The sequence below is a fragment of the Psammomys obesus genome, unplaced genomic scaffold (assembly GCF_907164565.1).
Source record: "Psammomys obesus unplaced genomic scaffold, mPsaObe1.curated_primary_1811, whole genome shotgun sequence".
Classification (NCBI taxonomy): domain Eukaryota; kingdom Metazoa; phylum Chordata; class Mammalia; order Rodentia; family Muridae; genus Psammomys; species Psammomys obesus.
In genome coordinates, this window is record NW_026587382.1 from 661,043 (window position 1) to 680,412 (window position 19,370).

The window sequence follows — 19,370 nt, forward strand, 5'->3', positions numbered from 1 at the left end:
TATCTATCTATCTATCTATCTATCTATCTATCTATCTATCTATCTATCTATTTATTTATTTGTTGAGACCATGTTTCACACTGTAGCCCAGGCTGGTCTGGAACTCACTGCCTAGCTGAAGCTGGCCTCATTCGTGGCAGTCCTCCTGCATCAGCTTTCCAAGTGCTGGGATTAGAGTCTGATCCATCACACCCAGATTTGAAGGTCAATTCCTAGTTTCTCCTGCTTCCTGCACATCTTTTTCTCCAAGGCTGTTTGACATGTGGTGCATTTCAGGAATTCCAGACATCACTGTAGTTTTTAGTGAGCATGTTTTTACATGAAGCTAGATTTCCTTCTCCCTTACGTTAATTGGTCTTAATGTCTTGTAAAACTTATTTATATTATTGAGTGGTTATGCGACTGTACTCTACTCTAATTCTCCCATCCATTCAACTACATACACATCTAGTTAGAAACATCCTTCTTTGTGGATTTGGAGACTTCTTCAAAAATAGACCAAACAAGATTACGGCGAAGTGTTTGAGTTGTTGACTTAAATGACCAACAAGTCTTTACATTTTCTTTTTAACTTTTGCAGTATAAAAGAATTAGTCATCTATACTGCTGAAAGAAATACACACAGCTGCTAGTAAAATAGTGGGACAGAGGTGCTTGCAAGAGATTACATGGCTTTTGCAGCTCAGCAGCAGCCCCAGTGGTGTTCTTGTGCATCTGCCTCTCAGGTTTCTCCTGCACCAGACCGACCTGGATAGCTTTTATAACGGAGATTGAGTGACTAGGAGGGGTTTGAGAATCTGTGATTCTAATGCGGTTCACAGAACACACTTGGCAGAGACAAAGCCCTGTCCTGGTGCTACGCTGGCCTTGTCTGTGCTCTTACGTTTTCAGGGAGACTTTTATAGGAAACATCATCAGTACACTGATAATGTCTCAGGTGATTCTGTCCAGACCTCAAAAGAGTCCAAACTTACACACCAAAACTACAAGTTTTTCTTTTTTAATTCTCATTTAGAACTTATGATGGGTGCTTGGCTCTTTCATCTGAACAATTGATTGGTTTCAGCCCAGAGAGAACTGGTGCTGTAACTTAGCTAACATAGTTCCAATTCATTATTTCAACCCCTGAAAGTTCACAATTACTACTGTATGTGTGCCTGGGTGTATATGATGCGTGTGTGGGCATGTGTGCCCTGGTGCATGTATGGAAGTTACACAACAACTCTGTGGAGTTGTTTATCTCCTGCCACCTTTGTATGAGTTTCACAGATCAAATTCATGCGTCTATGATAAACACCTTTACCTGCTGAGCCATCTTCCAGCCCTAAATGAAGGCTCAGCCCTGAATGCATTTCTATACATAATGGTCACAAGTAAGTTCTGGGTCTTTCCCTTGCATCATCATCATCTTAGGAAACTGGGATTAGAAATAAACTAGTTAGATTTTTAATTCTTTCCATTGGTTGACAGGTTCATAAATTTATAGAATGAATTTTGGTCATCCTCACCCCTTGTTCTCTTTCTCCTCTACCTCCCATTCCCACTGGCACTTCTTTTTCTGAATAAGCACGCGTTGTACTTTCAAGTCTTTTTAGTGTGTGGCTGCTGACTTCAATTGAGGGTTCTTATCTAAGCATGAGTGGGAGATTAATTACTGGAGCAAGGGCAACTTATCAATAACTACCCACCAGAGAAATGGTCCCTTGTCTCCCAGTAACTGTCAACAGGTTCTCAGTTTCTGCCCACCTATGATGAAGTGTTGACAGGTCCAATTTTTTTTTCTTTTGCTTACTCTTTTGGGGAGAAGGGGGAGATTATTTTTTTCTTAACTATTAAAATATAAGCTCTTTTTTTTGAGAATGTAATAATATCTTTTTATTATATTTGCCCTTCCTTCTTCCCTCTGATTCCTCCCAGATGTACCCTATCTCCTTTCAACTTGGTTTGTTTTTTTATAGCCCACTGATTCTAATTCCTAATTCCCATATGCTTATGGGCTTAGGGACATCCAAGTGAACCTCCCAGGGTCCGTACCCTTAAAGACATGGCTTCCCCCTCCCCCAGCAACCATCAACTACACTGGCTTCTCAGGTAGGGGCAGTCTCAAAAAGCCTCTCCTCTCTCCATGCTGACACGTTGACCGGCTTCCTCTTGTGCAGGTCTTGCATGACCACAGCCGCTGTGAGTTCTGGAGAGTGGTGCTCCTGTCATGTCCAGAAGACAGTCTCAGTGTGGTCCCCCCTGACCTCTTACAGTCTTTCCTCTCTCCCTTCTCCCTCATGGTCCTGGAGCCTTGCAGGGAAGAGGGGGCTGGAGAGATGATTCAGTGGTTAAGAGTTCTCACTACTCTGGCAGAGGACCTGGGTTCAGTTCCCAGAGCCTTCAGGTGGTTCACAATCATCTGTGACTCCAGGTCTAGAGGCCCTTCTTCTGGCCTCCATCAGTACCGCACCCATGTGTTGCACAGGCATGCATGCAGGCAAAACCCTCATGCACATCAAATAAAAATGAAGAAATTTGAAAGTAGATTTTATTTATTTTACTTTAATATCTTTCTAATGTTCCTTGTGATTCCTTCCTTACCAGGCTGCTGCAGAAAAAATGGCACAAGCCCTCATGGAAAGAAACTCAGAATTACAGGCCCTACGCCAGTATTTAGGAGGGAAAGAGGTAATGGCGTCATCTCAGGCGCTCATCTCAAACCAGCAAGCTGAAGTGACGTCCATCGGCCCCCACCTGGGAGAGCAGACTGATCAAGTAAGAACTGTAGACTCACGGCGATACTATGGCGACCGCATTCCCTTTTGACATTTGAGGCAGCAGCTGGTGCATTCCAACCGTAAATTACAGGAGACTATTCCAAGTCTGTCATTGTGAGCATAGTTTCTGTGTCTTCCCAAACCTCACAACCCTTTCCGTTTTCAGGGTTCTCTGCAGGTGCCCTCCAGAGAAGATAGCACTTCACTGACTGCTAGGGAAGATGCCAGCGTACCCCGGTCCACGTTAGGTAAGTTGCCGTTTTGTTTTGTGCTTTGCTTTTCCCTACTCCATTGCTGTCTAGTCGATCTGGTCAGGAAACTTAATGAGAGTTCAGAAAACCAGTCTGGAATCCTCTGAAATCTAGAGACACATCACTTACAAGAAAAACTGCCCAAACCTTACATGGATTTTTTTTTTTTTAGTTCTTTTCAGACCCATTGTTAAATCAACTTATACATTAAAAGTTAAATGTTACTTCAGAAATTACATATATAAAACAAAATACTCAGGAGGCCCATCTCTATCCCTGTTTCTCAGTTCTGCTCACCTCCTGAGAGTAATAACTTTCATTTCTAGACTGTGCTCCTTCCTATGTATGTGTTTTTTTTAAATAAGCAGATAATTTAGATGTGTAGATGGATGGGTGTGTCATTTGCTCCTTCCTCGATTAAAGCGTTCTTTTGCGTGTAGCGTTAGTATCCTTGAAATCCGAGTCAGTTCACCGGCACCGGTTCCATTCTTTCTTAGGCGCATAGGGGAGTCTGCCGGGTGAGCACGTCATAGCCTTCCCCACCTGTTCTTTTTAGCAAACGGGTTGACTGTGGTGGTCTCCACTATAAATGTCGCTACAGACGTGTTCTTAGGGTACACCTCCCAGAAACGGGGCAGCAGAGACCACAGAGTGCCTCCATGGTTAAAGCCAGTGCTGTGCGTTTGTTTCAGGAGACTTGGACATGGTTTCAGGGCTGGAGAAAGAGCTGAGCAATGCCAGGGAGGAACTCGAGCTCATGGCTAAAAAGGAAAGAGAAAGCCAGGTAAGTTCCCTGGTCGGGACCAGTTCGCCAATTCCTATGTCTTCTTTCAAACTGGTGTATGTTTTAAACATTCCAGCTCCCACATGACTTCAGACGCAAGGTGAGCCTTTCTTCCCGGAGAGAGACATGAATGTTGGATGTCTGTCTTTGTCACATCAACACGATGCTCTCCCTGCAGTGGAAAGCGTCAATTCTTTTTTCTATCCCTCCTAGTACTAAAATAAAACAATCATCAAGCACTTGTGCCAAACAGAAGTGTTGTGAAACCCTTGCCTGGCACGATGACATCAGACATGTGAACTTTGCAAGTAGTGAAGGAGAGGCATGTGAGCGTGAGCAGTTCTGTGCACTGAGGGTTCCTCACATGCTCTGTGCTCTTCAAGGCCCAAACCCACATCTCATGGGAAAGAGTATCATCTCCACTTTATGGGTGAAAACATAGAAATATAATTTTTTCAACATGTACGTAGGGGCTCACGTAATGCTCAAACTGAGGTTTAAACCCAAGTCTGTACACCCCAAATACTTACTACGAAGTCATTTCTTTGAATGAACATTTTCCCACCTTGTGGTTTTGATTCTTTCTGTCGATGAGTTTTCATCCTGTGTTAGAAGATCTCTCAGACTTACAGAATGTCTTCCTGATGCACCCAGCTGCATGTCCATTAATGACATAGATTAGAAGGCAGCTTAGGGCTCAGCACAGAGGGACAGACTGAACTGAAGACTCACATGCAGCTGCAACATCCAGTTCGACCAGTGACTGTCCTGGATTCCTACGGGGACTCGGAAAGCTCAGTTTCTCTGCTTTTTCAGGTTTTGCCCTGACTTGATCTCTACTGTAGCATTGATGTCTGGATCATGCCCCTTGATTTGAGAGCCCCGCCCTCATTGCCGTTCCTTGCTCTGGTTCTGCTGTAGCCGCTGTATGATTATTCATTCCTGGCACTGTGGCTCCCACCCACCACTCCTCTTTTCCTCATGTTCCCGATCTATGTTAACATTCCTTTTCGCTTCTGTCCTATTTTAAGGGTCATAAAATTGCAGGGGCTGTGACTATGTGTTTTGAATAAATGCTTTCTATTGCTCAGCTTTCTGTATTCTTAACCAACCACTTACTTCCGAGCCCAGGACCCTTACATATTCCCTCCCAGCCTTATGGGCTTCTCAGTGTTTGTAAACATTCCCTTACTGTCTGGTAGTGGAAGAGGCAAAACGGTTTTTTTCTGTTATGTGCCAAACATTTTAAAGATGTTTTCTGTAGTCCTTTGTGGCCCTAGAAATTCGTACTCTCATTTGCAGACGAGGAAACTGAACCTCAGTGTAAACGCTTTGTTGGCAGCTTGAGCTAGGACTTAAAACCCATGTCAGTCTGTCTGCAGACCCTAATGCTGCAAAATATTTTTCCTTGTGTTTATCATCTTTAAAAAAATTAATTTATTTATGTTATGTATATATAAATTTATATAGTTTATGTATATAAAGTAAATAAATTTACTTGTTCTACTTGTATGTCTGTACACCCATGTATGCTTGGAGCCTTCAGAGGTCAGGAGAGGGCATCAGTTCCCTGGGGACCAGAGGTACAGATGGTTATGAGCTGCTGTGCGGGTGCTGGGGATCAAACCTGGGTCATCCATGAGAACAGCCAGTGCTCTTAACCACTGAGCCATCTTTCCAGCCCTAGTGTTGTCTTTAATGATGCAAATACTGAGATATTGACTTACAGTAATCTCTTAAGGGGGTCCAGGAGTTGTGCTTCTCCATTCCTTCTGAACAACCTGAAAAATAAAGCCAGTGGCAGACACTTTATCAGCTTTAACACTGATATAAAGCCTTGCTGCCAACACCAAGTGGGCCCAAGGTCACAGGCGGCTGGCCCTGAGGGAAGCAGAAGGGAAAGCAAGCCTCCCAGAGGCAGCTGTCTCCCAAGTAGAGGACTGGGAGGAGAAAGTCAAGCAAGCCTGATTCACTCTGCCGCCACATACTATCTTAAAATAGGTCTTTCAAATGTTCACTTAAAATAACTCGCCACTGTCAACAATACCTGTTGAAAGACATTAAGCCTGGCGGCCTGATTTGCCCGCCTTTGCTGTACACTACAGGTTAACTATTTACTAACTCTATGCTCTTAAATTAGTTTCTTAATTTCCTCATGCCTCAGTCGACTTGTCTCTGCACTGAAGTGTAGACATCGTCTTGGCTGTCATTGGAGAGAGGTTACATCATGGAATTGCTGGGGGGGGGGGATTTACTCATGAGATGAATTCCCTAGAGCTAGAACTGGAGATGAGAGGGCATGCAGAATCAGCAAGCTCCTTCCCTGGATCTGTGTGCTCCCTACTAGGGCAATAACAGTCACCAAACAGACAAGCAACTGAAATGTCGTAGTCATAGATGATAAAGTAATTACACACTGTAGTGTGTGTGACAAAGGGAAAGTAGCCCAGATGAGGACCACCTCAGTTAAGGGACCAAAGGCTTCCTTGAGCAGGCTGTTACCTGAGAGGACAAGACAGTGGCTGACGGAGCAGTAGGAGAAAAGGTCCTTGGTCAGCAGCAAGCCTGGTGTGCTGCAGTCAGGTGGCAGGCATTGGAAGTAGGAGTGGACTAGAGGGTTCCAGGTCGTTAGGTGTGTTGAGAACTAAATACAAGTAATGCATTGTGTGCCTGGGCCGTAGCAGACATGCCTGGAATGTTAGCAGGAGCGGTTGTTACCGTGGTGTTTAATGATCTCTCTTAGCGTTAAATCTGTCATCTTGGGGGAAAGGAGGTGCAACGCTGAAAGTCGAGTGCCCATGCTATAACTGCTGGCCAAGTTTCCTTGTAGTGGCAGCATGCTCTGCATCAGGAGGCATGTGGTTTGGTGATTCCCTGATGATGTCAGCACCTGCAGCTGCTTAAGACTGTAGTAATTTATTAAGGAGTATAAAATGTAGGCATTCTAAGTCTGCCATAAGTTCCTGTATTAGCTGAAGTAGTTACAGGAGATAAACTGAAGTTCTTGCTTCTGCTGCCTGTAACCAGCTTGTAAACATTCCAGTGAACCATTAACTAAACCTGTTACTTATAGTAATAGAAGACAGTATTAAAAATACCCTTACAGTTTCTCTTAGAGCATCCTTTTAACACTCCGTTTAATTAATTTGACCCATAGCGCTAGTTTTCCATTTTCTCTTCTAGTACTACGACATGAGAAAGCTTTGACCTCTGATGCCGGTTTTTCTTGTCTCCACAGATAGAACTGTCAGCTCTACAATCTATGGTGGCTGTGCAAGAGGAAGAGCTGCAGGTGCAAGCTGCTGACTTGGAATCCCTGACCAGGAACATGCAGATAAAAGAAGACCTCATAAAGGTCTTTCAAAGTTCTTTAAAACCCACTGGAATCGTCTGTAGCTCAGCTAGCTATAGGGCGTCTTCACACTAGATGGGACTATATCGGATCCTTTGGCCTCGCAGTGGAGCAGAAAGATCTGTCTCTCCTCTGCTGAGTAATGTTATTATAGTTTTACATTTGCTTATGTTTCTTCTAGGATCTGCAAATGCAACTGGTCGACCCTGAAGACATACCAGCCATGGAACGCCTGACCCAAGAGGTCTTACTTCTCCGGGAAAAAGTTGCTTCAGTTGACTCTCAGGGTCAGGAAGTTTCAGGAAACCGGAGGCAACAGGTAAGTTATTAGAAGCCACAGGTTCCTGTGTGGCTTCCCATGTCTAACCTTCTCAGTGTCAGAGTCTCCAGATAGTTTGCCTTGTCTGCTATGCCTGTCTGCACTGTTCTCTCTCTCACTACTTGGCTTACTCCAGTCTGGCACTAATTTTTAACAGTTCTGTGCTTGTCACATGTTCTCACAGCTTGTCTTCAATATGACTTATGGCCAAACCGTGACACTTGTCTCTGGGTGGTGAATGTCTTCTTCGAAACTAGAACAGTGTGTGTGATGCAGATGCCCAATAAGTACTGAGAGAAAAGACTTTGGAAATTTACTAGGTTCTTCCTGCTTCCCTCTTTCTCATCCCTGCCATCCTTCATCCCTCCATCTTAGCCCCCTTCCTGTGTTTCCGGAATCTCTCTCTCTGGCTCTGGCTCTGGCTCTGGCTCTGGCTCTCGCTCTCTGAACCTCTCTTTCCTTTCTCTCTTAATCCTCACTGCCATGTTGATTTGACTAATAGTTGTTAAGATGTGTAAGGCTGACCTGAAAGCTGTAAAGTACTGTGGAAAGGCTAAGGAATGAGAATCGGCAGTTTGGGCACAGTGTGGGCGAATAGCCTGTGGTTTGTCTCTCAGGATTTACTGTGGCTCCATGTCTCATCTTGCTGTTTCCACACTGCTGCTTCTCTCTGCCTTCCTTAGTTGCTGCTGACGCTAGAAGGACTGGTAGATGAGCGGAGTCGGCTCAACGAGGCCCTGCAAGCTGAGAGGCAGCTCTACAGCAGCCTGGTCAAGTTCCATGCCCATCCGGAGAAGTAAGAGAGGGGCTGCCTGGCTCATTTGCTTTCAACTTTCATTCTTTTTCCTTCTTCTATTTTTTATTAAGTACAGATGTTTACAGTACCAAAGAGGTAAAAAGGGATCTACCCACTTTGTGATTTGTTGTGTGGACTGGGCTGAGCCTCGGTGTCTAAATCTAAAATTAGAAATAGAATTTCCCATTGTTTCTGCAAAGATTACCCAAGGAGACGGGTCAGGGTCTGGAAAAAGGCCTTGCAGATAGGGAATGCTCTCTGTGAGCACCTTTCTGCTCCGTGTCCTGCTAACACCTGCTCATCTGTGCACAGGATGGCTGTCAGCACCTAACACTGAGTCAGTGACAGTAAAGAAATATATTTGTTGTGGTGGCAAATTCTACCCAGAGTCACCAATGAGGTATCATGATGAGTATGTTTTCTTACACTTACCAATTTTGGTTATGCGCAATGGTATATAGATATGTATCTTAACAGCTCATTCCAGAGTACCTTCATTTTTTTTCTTGCCTTCTTTCCTGGCCTCTTTTGTTCTTTCAACATTTTTTTCATTATTATTCAGTTTTCTCTAATTTCTCATTCGGCTTTAGAAATGTATTTCAACCTCAGGAAAATGAAGGTGGGGTGGGGTGGGGTGGGGTGATGTGGGGGGGGTGTTGTTTAGTTAAGGACCACTTGGAAAAAATGTCTGGAATGCTAGTCCTCTGCACTGGTTTTTCTCAGAGCACTGTCAGATGAGAAAACAGCTCTCTCCAGCCCTTGGCTCAGTCCAGTTTCCATGGACATTTCAGTTTTCTTGGGCTTTTCGTTTTTCAGCATAAAGCTCTTAGCACACAATGAAGTTTTCTTCTGTTGCTGTAGGAATGTGCTATATTTTTGTGTGGGAGTGGCTCCAAATCTGGCTAAAGGGGCAGGCATTACAGAAAGGTGCAGGCCTTGTTTATGCTCCATCAGTGAACACAGGTGCCGCACAGCGCCCTCGGTCCCTTACTGTGTCCTGGAAACTACTGCCCTTAGGAAGGCTGATGGCCCAGCTGGCATCGGCGGCTCTTTGAAAACGTGGACTCGTTATAGCTGATGGCTAACCTATTCTCCTTCCGTGTGGCATGTTTACTAGCTCTGAGAGAGACCGAACTCTGCAGGTGGAACTGGAAGGGGTCCAGGTCTTACGCAGTCGCCTGGAAGAAGTTCTGGGAAGAAGTCTGGAGCGCTTAAGCAGGCTGGAGACCCTGGCCGCCATTGGAGGTGGGGAACTGGAAAGTGCGCGAGCTCATCACAAGCATGGCTTCTGAGCACTGGCGGGTCACACTGCAACCCAGGATGGAAACCATGTTTACACTAACCAGAGAAAGCCGGGTCTGACCCGACGGGCGTAAGAGTGACTTACTAACGATAGGACTGGTGTCAGTGGTGGCTGCTGAGAAGTGCCACTGTAGTCGCCCTTCCTTCTGCATATTCCCATCCCTCAGGCCAACGGGGAGGTCACGGAGGATGTTTGCACATCTTCAGTCATCCCATTTTAGTTTTCCATTCACATTTGCTCTTCTCCCTAGCCTGTCCTCAATTCTTTACCCCTTTCACGGGCCAATAAAGTTTATTCCCCCCTCCCTGTTTTACCACCATTCCACATGTTCCATGCCCTGTCATAAAATGCATGTGTGTGTGTATCATTTTTTTTTTTTTTTTTGGCATCCAATCAAACCCTGCACTTTAAAAGCAATGCTTAATTGGATAAAGGAATAAAGAATGAGTGTTAGGTTTAGAGAGAGAAATTAAGAGTCTGTAAATACATCTTTAGGGGATGGCGTAACCCTTCTAAGGAAAATCAAAGCCAGAGGATGGACTTAGCCTGAGCTGAGGAGCAGAGACCGTAAGAGTGTCCATACTGTCTCGCCCTCTGAGGCTCTTCAGAGTTGACTATTGAGAGATACAGACAAGATCAGGTTAGTGAACATTAAGTTCTAGTCTGCATGTCCACAAAAGTCTTGTTTTTCACTTAACTAGGGTTTCTCCAAGCCACAGGCATGATTTTTAATCAGAACATGATTTTAAAAACGATTTCCCAAATCAGAATTCTCTAGGTAAAAAGATAATCTTCTGTGTGGTGTTTCCCACACCCACTCCCCATTTTTTGTTTCAATTTTGTTTTTTTTTTATTTTTTGTCAGGGAGGGTGCTGTCAGGGTCTCACTATGGCTGGCCTGGAATGTGCTTTCAAAGACCAGACTGGCTTTGAACTTACAGGCGTGCACCTGCTTCTGCCTTCTGGGTGCTGAAATGAGGGGCATGGCCGCCACTTCTGCCCGTCAGCATCTCAGGATCAGAGGAGAGTATAGCTTCTGGATCCTCCTTTGGAGGTGACCCGGGTGGCACCCTTTGTTTACCTCTGCTTTGGTGTGCGCATCTCTTCATAATGGAGTGGGAAGTCAGTGTGAGGCGCTGACATGCTCAGGTTCCTCAGCAGGAGGCATCAGAGCCTCACACATAGGTTCTCGTCACCATCTCTGCTCTCTCAGGACAACATGTCAGGCAGAGGAAACGCCCTGAAAATTTTGTTTCTAGCATCTTAAGTGTCAAGAATGTGGAAAGGAACAGGATACTTGCAAGGGCCTGTGGGTTCTGCACCATGGGAATTCTGCTGTCGCAAGGCATGGATTTCCCAGATTAGAAGCTAAACTTTCAGCTTCTCCGAGCATAGTATTGAAGTATCACAACCCAGGATTCCAGCACCCTAGGAAAAACCAAGTCCCCTTCCTAAGCAAGACTGAGCCCAAGGCTTTTTTTTTTCTTTCCTTTTGACATGGCACGTTACATCCATGTGTTGACACAGCTCATGTTACATTCTGAATTCTATTCAGGATTCTGTAACCTCAGCTGTGTCTGTAACAGATAACTATCTGTTAATCCCAAGTGGACAGGAAGGAAATGTTCCAACAGAGAGGCAGCTGGAATCTTCTGATGAAGTAGTTCACAAAGATTGGTCACGATGCCCTGCCCTTTAATGACTATGCTGTTTCAGTCTAACTGCCCTTAGGGGGAGAAGGAATCACTTCATAGAAAGACAGAGGAAGTATAAGCAGAACCATCCGACTTTCATAGTCCCCCATTTTAAGAGGCTCTAAGGCCTGCCTGCACAAAACTAACAAGGAAGAGGAGGATGGGGTTGAACTAAAGACCAGTCTGTCAAGTCATTACAAGGCAGGCAGGAAGCATGTTTACTTAACGTTACTAATTGACCAACAAAGTTTTGCAAAGCTGCTATTAAGTCTCAACTGTGGGTAACTCCAGGGCTCTAAGGGTTCACAGTGATTTTAATAATGTCTGTTAATAATTAGCGAATCTGCCAGACTCTTAATGAGTAGATTGATATACAGGCAAATTCAGAGTTTGTTACTGATTTCATAAACATGACTAAAATCCGGTACTTACCTTGCCGAGGCTTAGGATGAGGTCCATGCTGCCCTGGGGGAATGTGCTGGGCTCACAAGCTCCCGTAATATGATATCTGGTTGCATAGCAGAATTCTGATGAATTGCAATGTGTGAGCCACGGTGGATGGTACTTTGGTTGTACGGAGTACTCGTATAACTGGATTCAGCATGCTCTCATCTTCCTTCCTCTGTAGGAGTGCAGACTGTGTCAGCTGGCTTTGCCTGCCTTTGTTGGGATTTTTAAAAATATGACAATAATAGATTTAAAGCACCATGTATTTACCAAAGCTTCTGCTTCCGTGAGGAAGGTCTTGAAAGAGAAATAATGGAGTAGATTTTTCCTTAGGCTTTCTTTAATTAGAAGCAGGGAACTTTAATGGAGAAAAATCCGTTATTGATAGATTTCATCTGTCTCACAGCCCCTTTTAAATAGTGGGAAGTATCTGCAGAGTAGGAATGGTTATAAGAGGTCGAGTGGATAAGTCTAGTTCTTAGAACTATTGAGTTGAAAAAGGCGTCAAGAGGATTTATTTAAGGAATAAAATGCAAGTCCTCCTGACACACTTTCTCTAAGCTGTCTCCTCTTTTAGATTTTTTTTGCTGCTGTGTTTCTGATTTTGCGGGCTTGAACCCAGAGTTCTGTGCATGCTGGACAAGTGCTGCACTATTGAGCTTGAATCCTCTACCACAGGTTTAGATTATATTGTTGAAGTCCGATCAATTATTCAACATCTTTCTGATGGTCTATTTTTAGCAACATAGCCAAGTCATAGCTTCTGGAAAGGAACTGTTGAGCTATTTTACTGTGCTGTCCTTCTCCTTTGGCATGATGTATACTTGTTTTCCATCTCTCCCACTTCTGCCTCATCCGTCTCCATACCCACATCTCTTCGTTCAGGTAGAGACAGCAGCCATATTTTTATTACTGCTAATCGTAGGGAAAGCACATCATTTCTGCTTATATGTTAAAACATTTTCAGCTATATTTTGTATAGAAAGAGGATCTCCCATTGTAGCATCTCACCTGCAGAGGGTCCCCTTGGAAGGGTTTTGGTAGTTTGGACTTAGCAATGTCCATGTGAGTGACTTCTGTGGAGGAGATGCCTAAAGCCCTCCCACCGCACGCTTGTTCGTGCTCCTGGTAGCACACGCTGGGATCGCAGCATCAAAACAGTTCAAGCAGGCTCATTCAGCCCTCCCGCCTCTGATCTGCACATTGGTCTGGACTCTCACGGTGGGGGAAGAGATGCAGCAGGTCACTGACACCCGATCCTTTCTCAGAAGTAACATTTGATTGGCTGCCTGAAGTGCCTGACCATTAAGCCCAGTCCTAAAAACTCTAATAGTTTTGTTTTCCTCGAGCCGTCACTGCAAAGCTGGGATCCCATTGTTTAGACATTCCTCTGAATGCTGCAGTTCTAAAAGCTAGCTAGACTTGACTCAGAAAACTTCTGTGAGAATTCCGTACTTTCATGATCCTCTTATAGGAGAAAGTCACAAAATCTTCACATTTGGAACTCCTGAAAACCCTGTCTCTTCAACAAGGGTCTTCGTAGTATTGAGCAGGTTCACCAGCAGTGTCCTACAGGAAAAGGAGAAAGACTTTCTGTGGCATCAGGAAAGCCATGTTGTAGCTCTCATACTGTCTAGCAGAACAAATGGAGTTAGTCTCCAGTTTATAGACTAGCACTCCGTGAGATGCAAGCATGGGCATTTATTTCCTCATTTCTCTTAGGCTGAAGCTCAGCAGACTCTTCTCCTTTGTAGTCTAGACCCATTTATACCCTAGAGAAAAGCGTCTGGAAATTCAATGTCCATCTCTGGCGATCCAGTAATAAAAACCAAAGATATGCGAGTATATTGAACATGGCAATGATTTCTCTAGGTTAAGAGTTTCAAATCTCACTACACTTGGGATTATGGACTGAAGTTACTCCATTGCCATTTGTAACAATGATTTTTTTTAGAGCATTCCATTCTAATTAGAAAATAAACATACTACCTTTATGTACTCTGAGTACTGACAGAAGGTAAGTCCTCAGTTCTTTATATATATATAATCACATAAGCCAGGATGAGTTTTCTAGATAAAAAATAGCACTGGAATTTATCACAGACAGAGAATGAGAAATAGAAGGGAAATCAAAAGCTATCTAGCCAACAGGTTTTTACCAGATTTCAGGTAAGAATAATCCAGCTTACAAAGTGATGCACTCGTTTTATATTATATTTCCTTTTTCATTGTTTAAAATCAAATTCCAGAAATTAAAGTCTTTATGATACTGCCTTCTTCATGCTAAAGCTGGAAGAACAAAGTAGAATGTGCTACAGTATTGTAAAAGGTTTAATCCAAAGTACCCTGAGGACCGGACTGTTAGACACACGAGCCCTGTTCCCTAGACACTGGTGGAGGCAGGTAGCGTTGCCGTTAGTGGCTAAGGGTGCCCGGGGCCTGCTTCTTACAGCTGCCTGTCTCTGTACTAGAGATGGACTGCTCAATCTAAAAGCACGTATGTAGACAGGTGTGTTCCATAAGCCGTACATGTCAATGCTTGAGGTATTAGTTAACAGTAAGGAGCAATGGTACTTGCTTTTTTTTTTTTTTGAGAGAAATTTTGTGGGCTGTTGAGAAACAACTTCAGATGAAGAAAGAAGTAACACATTACATGATCAGAAAGTTTGGCCCTCAGTTATTTCCAGGACTTTCCTCACCCAGTTAAGCTTATTTTCTCAGAGTTCATTCTTCATGGAACTGTGCTGTCAGACTGTAAATATCTATGCTGTGGAGTCTTACTTTATATGTGTGTTAGCATAATCCTCTAATTTAGGTGAGACATACCAGAACTTGTTACTGATCCAATAAAAGCATCAAAGGCCAACAGAAGCTATTTGGTTTCATTCTTAAAGATTTATGAGAAAGATAAAGCTCATATCTTTTTTATTCTTTTCCTTTATAGGAGTCAGTCTCTTGATCATTGTAGTAAAATTCTAAGTCCAGCCCAGACCCTGTGCATGCATGTTTGTTTAACTGAAGAAGAGGAAAGCTGGTATTTTCTCCTCTAAAAGAAGCAAGACCAAAGAAACAGCATCGCACTTCCCCATAGCAATGAAATGTGCTTGCTAAGCCTTAAAAATCTGTTTTTGCTCTCCTTGCTGAAGAGAAGTAGTGAATGCAGGCTGCTCTGAGGACCAGCTGCTGTGGTGGGTGGTGCCATCTTAATGTCCCTCCAAGAGCATGTTTGTTTTCTTCCTTGAAGAAAACATACCATGAGCAGAGAAATTCCTTGACCTGATAGAATTACTTTCTAGGACAGATATTACGGGCATGCCTTGTGTTCTGCCCAGGATGGCCCTAATTTATACATGTCCTGAGTAGTTTAAGATAGGTGAAACATTGAATGAACAGCCTGCTTGAAAAGTAGACACCGTAAAGTCCTGTTGAGACCGTGTAGCCTGGGAAGTCATCTGATGATACTTTGCTTATCAGCCATTTAACACAGCTTGCTTCTTAGTAATACCCATGCTAGACAGCCACATTAGGAACCATTGCATTTGAAAGACAGACGTGCAATATAGAGAGGCTTGGCTGCTGGTAATAAAGCTCTGTTACTTATTTTCAAAAACCAGCATCTAAAAAAAAAAAAAAAACACCTCAGCAGACGCTAAGGTAAACCGTAAAGAATCCTGACTTCATTACAGCCCTGAAGACCTGAAGAGAATGGAGGCAGGAGACTGCAGCTTTATACGGAGCTTTTGTCTTTGAGCCTTATACAGCATCCATAATCCTGAGCCAGCAAGGCTTGGCTCACAATATGAAAATGTGAGTGTTCTGATAAATGAGCGCTGGCAAAGTGCCTGGGAACGAAAGTGAGATGGACCAGAGAGGGCCGGTGGGGGATCCTCAGGGAAAGGACAGTTGGCCTGCAGACCTAGTCTGTGAGCTTCAACTCTTCAAACTAAGTCCCACATGAGCCCTGCCGTGTTTGAAGTTAGCGTGGGAAGGTGCCGCTCCTTGCTGCTCCCATATAAATAAGAGAAATAATGACGGAAGGGAGGAACTTGGGGAGAGTGCCTTCACCTCACCCAGTTTTCACGTGGCGAAGAACTAACAAGAAAGTGCAAACATTTTCCTATAAAGCTTACTCATGCGTAGTGGCATTTCAAGGCAGGCCTAATTTGATGATGACAATGGAGGCTTTCCAAAAGGGATCACCTCTGTCCCTGACTGCCTGGGCTTTCCCACGTATCCTATGAAACAGCAATTCAGAATGAAAGACGTGCAGGTAAAATCAGTAACATCAGGGCTCAGCCCAGGGACCACTTCAGCAACCCCAGCGACGGCAAAATGATTCTGCTCGCACAGCGCCGGGCGCTGCTCTAAGCACGGCATCGGCAAACCCTTTGAAGTCTGAAGTTGCGTGAAGGCCACAAGTGCTGCCCAGAACAGATAGCACTCCTAACCCTAATTAACGTCACATAACTAGCGGCAAAGCAGGATAAAACAGTTGATCTGGCACCAGAGCCCACGTTCTTCAGCACCATGCCATCCTCAATTTAAAAATACCACGGAAGTGTGAGTTTCTGCCTCACTGATAGGAGTATCTTATGTGTGCACAACGCTTAAACTATCGATGCAAGGATTTTGCTGGCGCCTTGCTTTATTTCTGTGCGCTCTGTGAAATCACATAGCTAATAGAAAACGCCTACGTATCAATGGAACAAGTGGCAGCCCTCCATTCTGTGTGCTTCAGAGCCTAGAGACTTCTAAGAACCACAGTGAGCGCATCCGCTGAGGACCCGACTATAAGCCACATGTGCGTGCTGACATGTAAAACACCATCTCAGAGAAGCAAGGTTATTGCTCTCAGAGATTCACATGTTAAAGTGTTGCTCTCTTCTGTTACTAAACTAAAAAGTTAAACTATCCCCCGATAGTTATGACAGCAGTCTTCAGTTGCCTTGTAAAAAGCATAGAAAAGGGAATCCTTTACAAAACATTTTTTTTTCTTTTTCCTGGAAGTGGGGCAGGGTCTCAGTGGCTTCAAACTCCCTGTGTGGCTGTGCACCTGTAACCTTCAACTCCTGCTGTTCCTGCTTCCACCTTCCAAATACTGGGTCACAGGTGTGCACCACCAGGCCCGGTTTTGTGTGGTGCTGGGGATCAACCCCAGGCTTTGCTAGGCAAGCACACTAACACTGAGCTATGTGCCAGCCCTAAGAAAATTGTTTTTCGTCCATTAAAAAAATGGAAATTATAACAGAAAGAAGGATGTCTAATGATCACTTCTACATAAGATCTTGTGTGAAAGAACATAGTCATTTTAATCTGTTTTCTTTTGGTTTCTGGTTTTATTCTCAAACACATTTTCAGCATTTCTAGTTTCAGAAAAAAAAAAAAAAAAACAGACTAACTATCAAACTCCATTAAGGGAGAGAGAAACAAAACCTCCATGTAATAGAGGGTTGGGGTAACTAGGCCTATTCTTTCACTTGTATCTAATTTCTGATGAAACAAAAAACAAGGCACCCTGTCCCCTCCCAGTTCTTTAAAGAGGAATAGAAGAAATATAACTCCAGCAGCAGAAAGGCCCCCCAACTTACTCCTGGAACCTAATGCAGGGAGGATTTAGGATACGGACAGACCCCCCAGCCAGCGAGAGTGACATGGGAATGCTGGCCTTACAGAAGAGTGGTCTCACTCCTGAGAGTCATTATCCTGCTCTAAAGGGAGACAATGGGAAATGATGGGGAGAGCTGCTGTCTTCATCTGTCCCTGAGAAAATTCATTTTCTTTGCAGGGAAGAAATGCCATCTCTACTGTTGGACAGGGACAAATTTTCCAAAATACGGATAACATGTTGCAGATGTCACTGGGGGCTTGGCATTCTGGTCTAGTGGGCTTCTGAAGTGGCTCAGGCTTAGGGAACATGCTCGTTCACCCGCTACTTGCCAGGACCTTGAGGGAGATGGGTCTGCCACTTCTGAGAGCAGTTGGAAAGTCTTGCTGTGTACTGGCTGCTGTGCTGTGTGGCACACCTGGCCCCTGGTGAATGGTTTCGCTGGAGAGAACCCTGCTGTCCTGGCAAGGTGTAGCAGCATTCTCAGTGAAGACCATGGGCCTTCAGCTGTCAGCACACTTGCCACCCACCTTTTAGCTCCTTGATGAGACGAGCAAGCCACTTGCTCGTCCAAGTGCTTGCAAGGACTTTCAGGTACTAAGAATTGGAAGACACAGAATGAGTTGCCCACTTCCTGCTTGGTGTGTAGAACAGAAGTAGTTTGGGCTTTGTGGAGATAGGCAGGAAGTATGACCACTCTTCTGTTCATTCATGTTGAGATTTCACTTATGAGTGTCTGCGCTTGGAAGAATTAATCAGATTTGCCACCCGAAGGAACTCAGATTTGCCATCCTGAGTCCAGACACCTGAGTGACTGGCCCAAATCTTGTCAGAATTAGCTGTGTAACCGTAGACAAACCGTAGAGTCTCTTTGAGTCCCAGGTTACCCGGTTAGCTAAACAGGGATTTTAATGGGTCGGTTGCTGAGGTGGGGTCAGAAGTAGATCTTAACGTTCCCTAACCTGGCAAATACCATGAGATACAAAAGTGTCACAGTAGATATTCTTTGATGTTCTGAGGAAAAAGGATCAGTAATGTGGGTCACCGGTCTTAATATAGAACACATGGGCAGCATCATTGTAATCAAATTTAAGAGGAATAAGCCCTACCTGTTTGTGCCATCCTGGAGAGTAGCCAGTCACCACATGCGGCCATTTAAATCTAAGCTCCTGACCAAAGCCGTCTCTCTTGAGTAGTGCAGGTACAGAACAAGGCCATCCTCAATGAAGGTGTTCTGGCCCAGCCCCAGCCTGGATCTTTGCCCACTCACTGCAGCCACTTGTTCTTTACAGCAGGATATAGGTGTTTGTGCATCACCGGATGAAGAAGGAATGAGACTACCTACCATTTGAGCAGAACAGTAGACAGAATCTTCCAGGCAAAGAATGTTGGCACTGAGAGAGAGATTGTGAGAAGTGTGGGGGAGGGCTGGGTAGAGGAAGGAATTAGAAAGGCCCTGGGTGACCCCGTGGCTCATTTCCTGACCTGGACCTCTCTGGGACCCAGAAACCTGGAGATGAGTCCCTCAGAGACACTGCCACCCTCTGCACACCCTGTCCCAACAATGGAAGGGTGTGAGAGGGGCCGCCCTGACCACGGGAGGGGCCTGCTTATCAGTCAGTGATGGGAAAGAGGTCAGTAATGTCTGGCCATGTCAAGAACAGGATCCCCTGCAAGCAGAGCGGAGAAAGATTCACTGAGATGGGGAGAGGGAGAGCCGCTTTAAAGGCTTCTACAGTGTAGCTGGATAGTCAAGGTGAGCTTGTTTTGAGGCTCAGGCTTAGGTGTTAGGAAGGAAGCGAAGGTGACATAGGAGAAGGCTTAGTTCTGTCTTCCCTTCCACCAAAGGGCCAAGAGTCTGAAGAACGGAAGAAATCAGAGGTAGATGGCAAGCGTGTAATTGTAGCTGCTGTCTGGAAGCTGTCTGCAAAGGAGTCACCTTTCTCGTCTGGACTTCCTTCCAGGTGCTGCTGCAGGTGACGACACTGAAGATGCCAGCACGGAGTTCACAGACAGCATAGAGGAGGAGGCTGCACACAGCAGCCACCAGCAAGTAAGTCA

The 19,370-nt window shown here is 44.6% G+C and overlaps 1 protein-coding gene across 16 annotated transcripts in view; it reads left to right on the forward strand.

Moving 5' to 3' along the window:
* Positions 1 to 19,370, forward strand: part of LOC129673853 (myomegalin-like) — a 186,673-nt gene that overhangs the window by 130,231 nt on the left and 37,072 nt on the right. For all 16 annotated transcript variants that reach the window (XM_055603703.1, XM_055603690.1, XM_055603691.1 and 13 more), the window contains 8 exons: positions 2,587 to 2,757; positions 2,926 to 3,007; positions 3,703 to 3,794; positions 7,033 to 7,149; positions 7,328 to 7,465; positions 8,149 to 8,261; positions 9,379 to 9,506; positions 19,274 to 19,362. In XM_055603703.1, the coding sequence (XP_055459678.1) occupies positions 2,587 to 2,757; positions 2,926 to 3,007; positions 3,703 to 3,794; positions 7,033 to 7,149; positions 7,328 to 7,465; positions 8,149 to 8,261; positions 9,379 to 9,506; positions 19,274 to 19,362 (930 nt within the window). The remainder of the gene's footprint in view (positions 1 to 2,586; positions 2,758 to 2,925; positions 3,008 to 3,702; positions 3,795 to 7,032; positions 7,150 to 7,327; positions 7,466 to 8,148; positions 8,262 to 9,378; positions 9,507 to 19,273; positions 19,363 to 19,370) is intronic.